The sequence below is a fragment of the Petaurus breviceps genome, unplaced genomic scaffold (assembly GCF_028583685.1).
Source record: "Petaurus breviceps papuanus isolate PSGF00001 unplaced genomic scaffold, PetGlider_PUasm1.0 126, whole genome shotgun sequence".
Classification (NCBI taxonomy): domain Eukaryota; kingdom Metazoa; phylum Chordata; class Mammalia; order Diprotodontia; family Petauridae; genus Petaurus; species Petaurus breviceps.
In genome coordinates, this window is record NW_027185655.1 from 70,005,178 (window position 1) to 70,017,268 (window position 12,091).

Consider the following 12,091-nt stretch of genomic DNA (forward strand, 5'->3'; position numbering starts at 1 on the left):
AATGAAGCCTAGTTTTGAAAGAGTCTAAAAATTGGTCCATAAATACAGTACCACAAAAAAAAAAAAAAATACCCAACCCCAACACCATAGCTACTTTGAGAGAAGAGCTGGTTGAAATGAGCAAATCAATCTGGGCATACATAACAGTGTCTTGGCTCATCTTCAGAAATCCTACTAGACAGAAGCCTATACATAAGTACTTACACTAAAGAAGTTAAAGATTTCCACTAATACATGGGTTAGTTATCATAATCATTTAATGAGTATAAATTTAAAAATTCTAGCACTGATTCCCCCCTACCCCTGGAAATCTGGGGTATTTCCTTATCTTGTAAGGGTTTGATTTTTTTTAAATGAATGACTTTTTTAATTAATGGAATGACTTTCCAACCCAGCACAAGAAATAATTAATTGTTTTTATGCTGTTCCTTAGATCCCTTAGTTGCTTTGATAAATAATGCAAAGCTAATCTTTATTGCCAGGAACAAAGCTTAGGGGGTCTGTTCTTCAAATTCTAAGGTTAGGCCCAGGATCAGCTGTGTAGTCTAATGACTGCTAAGCCACAATCCAATAAAAAAAAAAACAACAAACAAAAACAACAAAAAATTCCCACTGATTTGGGGCCTACTGCATGTAGTAGAGTCCAGCATCTGTTTGGAAGGATGCCTCCAAAGATTGTTTACTGTTTCAATCAATGACTTGGATAAAGGCATGAAGCACATGCTTATAAAATGTGTAAATGACACAAAACTGGGAGGTTTAGGGAATATACTGGATGATAGAATTAGGGTCCCAAATGATCTTGACACATTAGGCCAAATCTAACAAGCTGAAATTTAATAGCATTATGTTTTATACTTGGGTTAAAACAACAAACAACAACCAGGCTTCACAAGTGCAAGATGGGCTGACATGATTAGACAGCTATTGGGTGAACTACAATCACAGTACAAGTCAACAGTGGGAAAAGGCAGCCTTAAACACAGAATAAGGAGATGATAATAATCCCATTTTACTGGACTATAGTTAGACTACATGTAGGCTCTAGGTGCTACATTTTTAGAGGGACACTGATAACCTGGAGAGCATTGAGAGGAAGGCAACCAGGATGGTGAAAGAACTCAAGTTTCTGCCATAGGGGGCCTAGAAGATTGGTTGAAAGAACTGGGGATGTTTAACCTGGATAAAATTAGATTCAGGAAATATAATGGTCATCTTCAAGAATTTGAAATGTTGTTTTATGGAAGAAGGATTAGACTTACTCTTTTTTGGTTGCAGATAGAAGACACAGGTGGAAGTTGTGAAGAGACAAATTTAGGCTGAAAGTAAGGGAAAATCTAGTATTTATAATGAATGGAATGGGCTGTCTTGGGAGATCGGTTTTATTTTATTGGAGCTCTTCAAGCAAAAGTCTGAGGATCACTTGGGATTTCCAGATTTAGAGGTGACAAGGACCTCAAGGTCATCCAGACCAACCCTATGATTTGACAGAGAGGAAACAGGAAATCCAGAGAGGCAAAATGTTTTGGTCACAGAGATGGGCAGAGAGCAAGGAGATTTTCCAACTTTAAACTCAGGGATCTAATACTTCTTATGTAAAATATGGTGTAAAAAGGATTCTTTTTCTGTTATGGGTTGGACTAGAAGGCTATTAGGGCAGACAGGTGGTCCAGCGTATAAAGAGTCAGTCCCGGAGTCAAGAAGACCCATCTTCCTGGGTTCAATGGCCTCAACACTTAGTAGCTGTGCGATCCTGGACAAGTTACTTAAACCCTGTTTGCCTCAGTTTTCTTTTCTATAAAATGAACTGGAAAAGAAAATGGCAAAACGACTTCAGAATTAAAAAAAATAACAACCCAAATGGGGTCAGAAGAGTTGGACACAAGTGAAAAGACTGAACAACAAGGAAAGGCTGTTGGCCCAAATAGCCTTCCAACTGAAATTCTGTGATTCTATGACATAGAGATAAATAGAGAGATGCAGGCATTACAAGGGGAATAAACAGAACTCAAAAAAGGGAAGGAATTGAGGGATGGATGTAGAGGAATGGTCTGTAAAGAACTGTATATAACAGGTAGGATGATTACCCCTCACCCTGTTCCTATGAGTACAAGGGAGAGGAGGGGAATTGGGGTGGGGGGGTCAGTTGTGGTTACGGAGGGAGTAGCCACCAATGGAGTGGGTTTTCCACTTCCTTCCACATCCTCAGGGGAAAGCCAGATTTCTCTTAAAGGAACTAGGATGTTGGTCAAAATGTTTAAGAAGAAAGCATGGGTGCAAAGATAGGTACATGTTCAGTAGTGAAGAATGGCACAGTGAGAGGGGAGCGATGGTCCATAACTCTTATAGTGAGGACATGCTATTATTTCCAGCTTCCTTTATGTATTTCAATTTACTTCTTTATAAAATAGGCCCATCATCCCTCCTGCAAGAGGCTTTATATTTGGAAATGCTTTGACCTTTGAAACAAAACTCTTAAGTAAAAAGGACTATTTCTAAATTTAGATAATGGAAATGAAAAGCAACTTTTCATTCAAACCTGATAAATCAAATACTGTGTAATTAATAGACATAAGACCTTTAGCTTTTAATGTGATTTTAAAATTTAAAAAAATGAACTTAAAATCTTGTGCTTTTCTGGTAAGAATCAAACCAGAAAAGTGCCGAAGAGGTTTGCCAAAAAGTTGGTTCTGAGTACTCTACCTACATGTACTCTGAGCCACATTCAAAGATAAACTTTCAAATTATAGGGTCGCAGCTGGGGCTATGACTTCATTGGTTTAAGAGGTATTCCCAGATGCAGAGTGGCATCTTCTTTACAACTCACAGTCTTAGAATCTGAGAAGTTCAAATGACTTGTCTAAGATCACATAGTCAATATGTGTCAGTAGTGGGGCTTGAACCCAGGTTTCCTTAGCTTCAAAGTCTGTTCTTTACCCACTAGGCCATGTTGCCTCTCAAGTATATGCTAAAAACACTAAATTAGAGAAAATTCAAGAAATAAAAAGATTTATTATAAAACCTTATACTTGAAATAGGGGGAAAACCAAACTCTGCAAACTACTGTTGTCTTTTTCCTTGGAGTCTTTGTTTGGACAGCAAATCTTTTAAGGTTTCTTCATTTTCCTTTTAGGATGCTCCTTTTTCCTATGGGTAATTTATTAACAAAGGGGACCTGCCAAATCTTTATGACCTGACAGGAGGTACTTCTAATTTTTTTGTGGACTCTGATTCTTTATATGATATTTAAACACGTTTTCCAAAAACAACTGTTTTCTAAGGCAGTGATTCCGCTTACTGAGGATGTCTTTGTCAATTACCAAATGATAACATTCTAAATTAAATGCACTTGCTGCTACTGCATTTAAAAAAAATACAGTAGGTTCTAACATGCAGATTTCAAAAATTGAGAATCAGTTGCACAAAGAAAGGGGGAGGAAGGAAGTGGGTAGGTTAGGTTTCTATTTCCTTCTATTGGTGGTACAACATGGGTAAAAGACCAGGGTTGTGACTGCTACTTTACAAAGGTACTAGAGGCTTTGCAAGCCCCTAACCAAATGGCTGCCCTTGCTGTGGAAGTGGTTAAATTCAAATGTTGGAGAAAAGTGTTGTCAAGCCTTATTAGACTTGAGGTTAGGACTAAAGATTTGTCTAAAATCTTTTCCAACCACCTAGCAAGTGCTCAATACATTGGGCCCTTTATGCCTGTTTGTCTACATTTACTAATTATGTTTTCATACCCTATACAATCTGACCAATGTTTTTGGATTTTATCACATGGCACCACTATTTCTGGGCAGGAGAAAAAATCCAACTAAAAACTAGCTTGTTGAGCATTTCCCCCAAAATGCATTCAATGAGAAGAGACAAAATATTTTGATGCTGCCGATAGAGCTGACTACTTGGCCAATTTCCAGAGTCCCACTTAACAGTTCAATGACAAAGAAAAAAAAAAGCAATAAATGTGAGTTTGGGTTTATTAAGGGAGCAGGCTATATTTGTTTGGTTTTGACTTGGAACTCTCTATCTTTCATTCTTTATTTTTGGTGTTTGGAATGCAATTTTACACTTGAGAACAGTTGTTGGCAGAAAAAAAATGTTCTTATCAAAAAAAAATCTAGAAAACCATTATATCAGTATCTTTTTTTTGTGTGTATAAAACTGCCCAAAGATTAACCAATATCTGCTCTTGGAAATGGCTCCTGAGTAAGATGTCATAAAAGACAACAGGTATTTTCATTTTATTCATTAAATCAAATTTCAAACAAAATACGTTTTAAGAGCAGCTTCTCATACACATAAACTAGAAATTCATTTTCCCTGTCAAAGTCAATATTGATATCATCAATCAAGGACCAAGCTCCAAGGCAGAGAAACAGGTCATGGTCTCTGTTTTGGCAACTATGGATGAATTCAGCATACCATTACAACACACCTGAGATGCTTGGGTCTTTATTCAATAAATTTCCTTTACTATTAATTTCCTATAGAATCTAAGGCCAAAAAATTGAAGCAAATCTCTGTCCCTGCTACAAATAATGTCATTCAAAACCTTTCTAAATTAACCTACCTCAAATGACTCACTATGACATAACTTGATAGTTTTCTTTAAAATCTCAAAATTTTTGATTTTATAAAAATCCATTTATCTTCTATTCTTGGATAAGCCCATAGCTTAGAAAAGCTAATACATTTCCAAGCTCTCATTTTTAATATTATTTGGACAATTAACTTTTTTGAAGGGGGAAAATATAATGTTAATTCTATAATTCATTACCTTTATTACTAAAATCATCAATTAACACAATTTCTGCCAAATATTTCCTTGGTGTCCTTTTAATTACACTGTGAACCGTTCTCATGAGAGTTGACCATCCTTCATTATGGAAGACAATGACAACACTGGAAGTGAGCAGGTTTTCATCATAATGCCAATACTTGCATCTGTGAAAAGATTGCAATTGGGTTATTTAGAGGCATTCTATAATTGTCAGTTACAGCTATACAAACACAACAGGCCCACTAGTTTCAATTTTACTAAGATCATCTTTACTGGGGAGATTCTGTCCTATTGACAAGTCTATATGCAACACTGAATAAACAAAAACACAAGCATTTCTGTTTTAATATCAGAGTAGGAGAGGTGTAGGGGTGTGTGTGTGTGTGTGTGTGTGTGTGTGAGAGAGAGAGAGAGAGAGACAGACAGACAGACAGACAGACAGAAACACAGTGTCTCTCTTTCCCCCCTCCCCCCCACCCCCCCCCCGCCCCGCCAGACACATGTCATTTATGGTCTAAAGTAAAATAAGGTACTCCCAATGAGACTTCATTCCTATCCAGCCAGCAGTAGCTCCTGCTCATTAAGGAACTCTATCTGGTGAATTCGCTTAGGAAAGAGCTACTTAAGTGTCCTCAACTTATGATGCTTGAGAATGTTGTCATAAAAATTTCTCAGTGCTTTTCCATATCCATCAGTATCATTTTATATGACCTGGGATTGAACTTAATCATTATTTTGTTTTTCTGGTTCTGAACTGAAGCAAGAGGAGGGAGGGGGGGTTATTGAGTCATATAGAGTGTATGCTTAACTTACTGTGAGGAAACCACTGTGCAACTTTGTTTAAAAAACTCTTCCGTAACTGGGTGGCCTGAATCAGGTTCTAAAACTGCTTGGGGTTGCTAGGTTGGCTAAAAAATCTTTAGCAATTTTAGGTTACAAACAGGGAGTTTCCAAAAAAAGGTGGTGGTGGGGGGGAGAGTGGAACTCCCCCACCCCCACCCCCACCCCAAACATTAGAAGTTAACATGCATGGGGTTTGGGTGCAGCTTCAGAGATTTGCCTAGAATGCTGATGGGAGTCTTGAGCAGCAGGAAGCTAAATTTCTTTTGTACGCACTGTGTAGGTAACCAGAGTTAGTGAAAGGTAGAAAAGTACCTCTTGATGCTAGACTGGAATTAAAATTTTGGAATTAATTTTGGTTTAAAACTATCCAGTGAAGCAGGTTGAAGGGGTAAACAGATGTAAATGCAGGTTCAAATCAAGAGTTAAAAACTGGGTTAGCTTCATCACAGATTAAGAGCAGTTGAAGTTTAATGGAAGAAGGTTCTTAACTTCTTCCTAGGAACTGGCATTTCTTTTGATCTTGCTTTAAATTGTATTTTTGGGGTGGAGGAGTAAACTGTCAAAGCTTGGGGGGTAATAAATGAGGATGTGCTCACAGAGAAGAATTATTTGTTTAGAATTTATTTCGAAAAATATCCTCCTTGATTCCCTGCCCCCTCTACTATTTTTGACACTACTGACTACCTTTTCCTCTTCCATAGCCTTTCTTTCTTTGGCTTCAGTGACACTCTTTCTTCTGATTCTTTTCCTATTTATTTAGTTGTTCCTTCTTAGCATTCAGTATAATTATCCATCACCTACTACCTAATCATGCCTTACCCTCCGTATCTAGTCAGTTGGAAAGTCCTATCAAGTCCAACTCTCCAAAATGTCTCTCACCCATACTCTTTCCCCCACTCTCTGGTCCAGGCCTTCATCACCTCCTACCTGTACTGCTGTTTTTTTTTTCTTCTCAATTTAGTAATTCCTTTATTAAGGACCTAGTATATGAAAGTCACTTCTCATGCAAAAATCATTGGTAATATGGGAAAGCTTGCTTACTTTTGCTATGTCTTATTTTATTCTCTCTTTAAAAAAAGTTTTGTTGGTGTGTTTTGTTTTCATATTACATTTTCAGATTATCTCCAATCTGAGGGCTCTCTTATTGACAAAGTAAAATAATTAAGTAAAAATACTAATAGTGACCTCTTCTAAAGTTCATGTAATTTCAAATCCTCCATATCTCTACTTTTTAAAGTGTTTTTCTTTAATTAATGAAGTCTATTTTATCTGGTTCCCAATAAAATGATCATCTAGTATTTTGGAGAACCAAAGATGAAACAAGTTATCTTTCTCGTAGTGATGGATCTAGGATGCAGGCTGAGACACATGTATTTAGAACAAAGCCAGTAAGAAATGCTTTGTTCTGCTTGACTATGCCTATTTGGAGAGAGGGAGTAAAAGGGAAAGAGAGAGAGAGAGAGAGAGAGACAGAGAGAGAGACAGAGAGAGAGACAGAGAGAGAGAGAGACAGAGAGAGAGAGAGACAGAGAGACAGAGAGAGAGAGAGAGAGAGAGAGACAGAGACAGAGAGAGAGAGAGAGACAGAGAGAGACAGAGAGAGACAGAGAGAGACAGAGACAGAGAGACAGAGACAGAGAGAGACAGAGACAGAGAGAGACAGAGACAGAGACAGAGAGAGAGAGAGACAGAGACAGAAAGACAGAGAGAGACAGAGACAGAGAGAGACAGAGACAGAGAGAGAGACAGAGAGACAGAGAGAGAAAGAGAGAGACAGAGAGGAGATGAGGGCAAAAAAGAAGGGAAGAAGGGAAGTGGAGGGGGAGAGGGAGGGAGAGACAGAGATTTCTTCACTAGAAATTTTGAAGTGAAAAATGTACTGTGTGAAAGAGGAAGGTGAAACAGAAAGAGGTAAAACAACAAGTTGGTTGTGATTTGGTTTCGGGTTGCTGAGAACCCCGAAATGTTAGGGTATAAGATGAAACTGCCTGGAATAAATTCAGATGCTCAAACCATCTTCCAGTCAAGTGGCAAGGTTTATTGTAATGCCAACAGAAGCTGGCAGGGTTCTAAATGAACCTGCAACTTAATGGGGGTGAGACTGATGCTTATATACAAAAGGGTGTGATGAAAGCATCTGGATGGAATTAAGGAGTAGGAAGTAGTTTGGGGTGGGCCAAGTGCCTTGGGCACAGGCGCCAGTGATCTGGGCTGCTGAAATGTATGCGAAAATCCCAGGACTAGGTTGCTTTCAAAGACATGGTCTTTTCCTTTTAGGGGTCCAGGTCCCATCATCCAATCAGTTGTATTTATAATAAAAACCTATCTGCTATTAGTCTAATGTATATGAAAATTTCATTAGGCTGGTGGTGGGAAAAGAATAAGCAAAAATTTTTATAATGAAAAAAATCCTATAGAATCAAATGACAAAATGTGCTTTAAAAGCATAAAGCAGGAATTGATCTATAAGCGAGTAGCTAATGAGTATATATCACATGCAAAGCCCTGATAGTCAATAAAAGTATTATTGTGATTTTTGAAAAAGTAGTGAAAAGAAGGAAATAAAAGGTAACAGACAGTCCCTGCCCTCAAGGAGTTCACAATTTAATGAAAGATAAAACATAAAAAGAAGCTGAAGAAGGGGGTGTGTTTGGAAACTTTTGTTGAGTACAGTTGCTGAGAGTAGACATTGGATAGAATCATACGAGACAGAAAATAGAGGTTAAAACTCAATGTTTACATGGGGAAAAAAATCAGCTCAACATTCCAGGTTGAATTATACCCCACAGAAAATGGTACTGAAATGAGTACTCCATACAATCCAAATGTCTGTTACTAGTTGAATGCACCTGTTGCTTATATCTATTAGATTTTCCCCTTCTGTTCCTTTCTACCCCAAAGCTTTCACCCCCTTCCACCCCTTTATTATCATGTTTAAACATTCTTTGTATAGCATCTTAAAGCTGCCTTGGGGAAAGCTGTTAGGTAATTTGATAATCTAGGTGGTCATTGGTGCAACTGACCTAAGCAGAACACAATAGCCTTTCCAAACACTTCTCATGCTCCAAAATCTCTGGTCCTTCCATAAATCCTCAATAAACAATGCAATGTTCCCTTTGTGCTGGTGGCCCATGTTGTTCACTGCCTATCTCAAGGGAATTTGGTTGCACTTGGGCTGCCCATTGACTCTTATGCCCTAAGCATATGTTCTGCTCAGTCATTCAGTCATGTCTGACTCTTTGTGACCCTATGGACCATAACACCACAGTGCCAGGCCTTTCTTATCCTCCACTATCTTCTGAAGTCTGTCCAGGTTCAACCATAACCAGTTCCTTCTCATTTTCTGATCACATACAGGATGACAAGATTTAGGATTAAAAAAAAGGACCCTTCACTTTACAGATGAACAAACTAAGATGCTTGAAATATTAAGTGACTAGCATGGGGGGGGGGGGGAGAACCTGCAGCCTCGAGGGCAGGTATGGTCCTCAAGTGTGGCTCTTTGACTGAATACAAACTTAATAAACTTAATAAAAGGATTTGTTCTGTGAAGCTTGGATTCAGTCAAAGGGTTACACCCAAGGCAGAAGATTCCCTCCTCCTGGAACAGATAGCAACTGGGGAGGGAGGATTTGAACCCAGGTCATCTGACTCCAAACAAAGGGTTCTGTCTATTGTACTCTGCCCTGTGGGCCACTTCTTGAAAGCAGGATCTTGATTATAATATGTTACAACATATTCATACTCCATATATGTTTTCCCCTAATCCTTTGGGTTATTTGTAATTTTGACTCTTCTGAGGGAATTTTGATCCATGACAAAGCCATATATCATACTGTTACATAAGAAATCAAATTAAACTAGACTTAAAATTGAATGGATAGTGGGAGAATTCCATTTCCCAAAGGCAACAGTTTAAGTGATCTAGGTGAATGCTTAATATAACATTTTAAAGGGGGAGAGGAGCATGTAGGGTGGGTAAGAGTGAAACCCATAAAGCTGAAAACAAGGCTTTGAGTCTTGGTGTCACCATTTAATTACAAAATTCATTTCTGTGGACATATTACTTTAATTTTTTTGTTAGCTCACTTGGTAAAAATAAAGGCAATAGTACTTAAATTGGAAAGGCCACATGGCCTTTCATATCAGGCCAGTGCAGTCAGGAGAATATGGGTTCAAGTTAGGGCTCTGACATAGTAGTTGTATGACCATGGGCAAGTCACTTAACCTCTATGCTTCAGGCAACTTTGTAAGACTATAAGCTACAAACAAGTTTCCTATTGTAAGGGGTGTGTGTGTGTGTGTGTGTGTGTGTGTGTGTGTGTGTGTTTGTGTGTGTATACAATGGGAGTTCTCTATGCCAGTGAAGTCAGAGATATGGACCAAAAAACTCCTAGAACTTTTATTACCTACTTTACAAGATTATGAGGATTAAATGAGATGATGCATGTGAAAGCATTTTGTAATTATAAAATAGTATATAAACATTAATGTAAACAATTACATAAAATATATAAACCTTAGTATTATTCATAAACTATACCTCCCTGCAGTTAACAGCACCATTAATTTTCTCCCAAAATCCATTTGGAAATGAGTTATGGGTTAGGTTTTGCAGTTTCCAGTTTTATATTCTTGAAGGCATAATGATTTTGGACTCTCAAGGTTAGTTTAAACAGTGCCTATTTATAGAAAAACAATGAACCTTGAAGACTCTCCAAACCATAAATAGCAAAATAATGCTTCCTACAGTGCTGGGGTTTCTGGTGCCTGAGCCTCTTTCCTATTTCAGGCATGGATGATCTTAGTGATTAAGTACTCCCTCAGTGGAGGGAGGCTTGACTTGACTACCCATGTCCACACTGGCCCCACCCCAGTATGCTAGGATCCAGCTTTCCTCATACAAGACACTCCATCATCTCCCTACTCTGCATTTGAACTAGCAGATTCTTTATGCCTGGGATGCCTTCCCTTCTCACCTCTGCCCCCCAGTTTCCTTAACTCGGTTTCCTTCTAGACTCAGCTCAAGTCCCACCTTCTGCAGGAAGCATTCCCTAATTTCCCTGCTCCCTTAGCCTCTCCTCTGCATTCCAAAATTATCTTCCATGTTCACTGTATGTATCTTGTATGTTCATAGATACCTGCATGTTGTCTCCCCCAAAAGAACTGTTAAGTTCCTTGAAGGGCAGGGGCTCTATTTTTGTCTTTCTTTGTATTCTCAGTTCTTAGCACGGTGCTTAGCCTGGCATGTATTAAAAACCCTTAAGAACTGTCTGTTGATTGACTGCTCTCCAGGTTACTGTTGAGTTGTGTTTCAATCATGTCTGACTCTTCATGACCCCATCTGGATTTTTTCTATCAAAGGAACTGGAGTGGTTTGCCTTTCATTCTCCATCTCATTTTACTTGCTAAGGGTCACACAGCTAGTGTCCAAGGCTAAATTTGAACTCAGGTAGAGGTATATTCCTGACTCCAGGATCAACCACCTAGCTGCCTTTGTTCTCCAGGACCATTACAGTTGCCTCCTTAGTTTAGTTTAGAATAGTTTAAATGATGAGAGACTCACTACTTCCAAAGTCAGCCTATTTCACTATTGTTCAGCTCTGTTAGAAAATAATTCCTCATATTGATCAGAAATCTGCCTCCTTGTAAGTTTCACTTTGATCTTTGTTCTGTCCTTTGCTTACTTGGATTACAAAAAGCAAAGTGAAGAATACAATGAAAATATCAAACAGGCCCTGAACAGAGGAGGAGGAGGGGAACAACACAGAGCACAGGGCTATGAATTTCACCCCCATGTATCTCACCAAAGAGCCTCCCTGCAGAAACTGAATCTTAACAGTGTTGCTTCCTTATTTATAGCCGTATTGTAGCTTTTAAACCTAGTTATTAGAAGTCGTGTCCTTTGGTTGTTTGGGGTGCCCCTAAGTAGGGCAATTTCCTCCCATTTGGAAGAGTCATACCTGACTTGAGCTATGCAGGGAAGCTTAGTTCAAGTAGAATGTAGAATGAGCCCTGAACTGAAAGGCCCTGATTAAGGGGGACTATTGAATTATGGAAGCCAAATTCCTCAAAGCCCCCAGGTCACACAAATTATATGCTAAAGTGCTGACTATTTTGTTTATTCTGCCCAGCACAAGTCAGAGATGAATGACACCTGAGTCATTCTCTAATCTCTCTTCAAAGTGGACAGATGCTTTGCAACATTCAATCAGACTGTACTGAGAGAGACATAGTATCCAGGATTAGGGAGCAGATAATAACTAATACTCCTCTGTTGCTGTTCAGTCATTTCAGTCCTGTCTGACTCTTCCTGACCCCAATTGGGGTTTTCTTGGCAAAGGTACTAGAGTGGTTTTCCATTTCTCATTTTATAGATGAGGAAACTGAGGCAAACAAGGTTAAGTGACTTGACCAGGGTTACATGGCTAGTAAATGTCTGAGCCTGGATTTGAACTCAGGTCTTAC

At 38.7% G+C, this 12,091-nt stretch overlaps 1 protein-coding gene across 2 annotated transcripts in view; it reads right to left on the reverse strand.

Annotated features, from left to right (window-relative positions):
* The window catches only part of GALNT7 (polypeptide N-acetylgalactosaminyltransferase 7), a 204,966-nt gene that overhangs the window by 33,539 nt on the left and 159,336 nt on the right, over positions 1 to 12,091 (reverse strand). For both annotated transcript variants that reach the window (XM_069096884.1, XM_069096879.1), the window contains exon 3: positions 4,778 to 4,944. In XM_069096884.1, the coding sequence (XP_068952985.1) occupies positions 4,778 to 4,944 (167 nt within the window). The remainder of the gene's footprint in view (positions 1 to 4,777; positions 4,945 to 12,091) is intronic.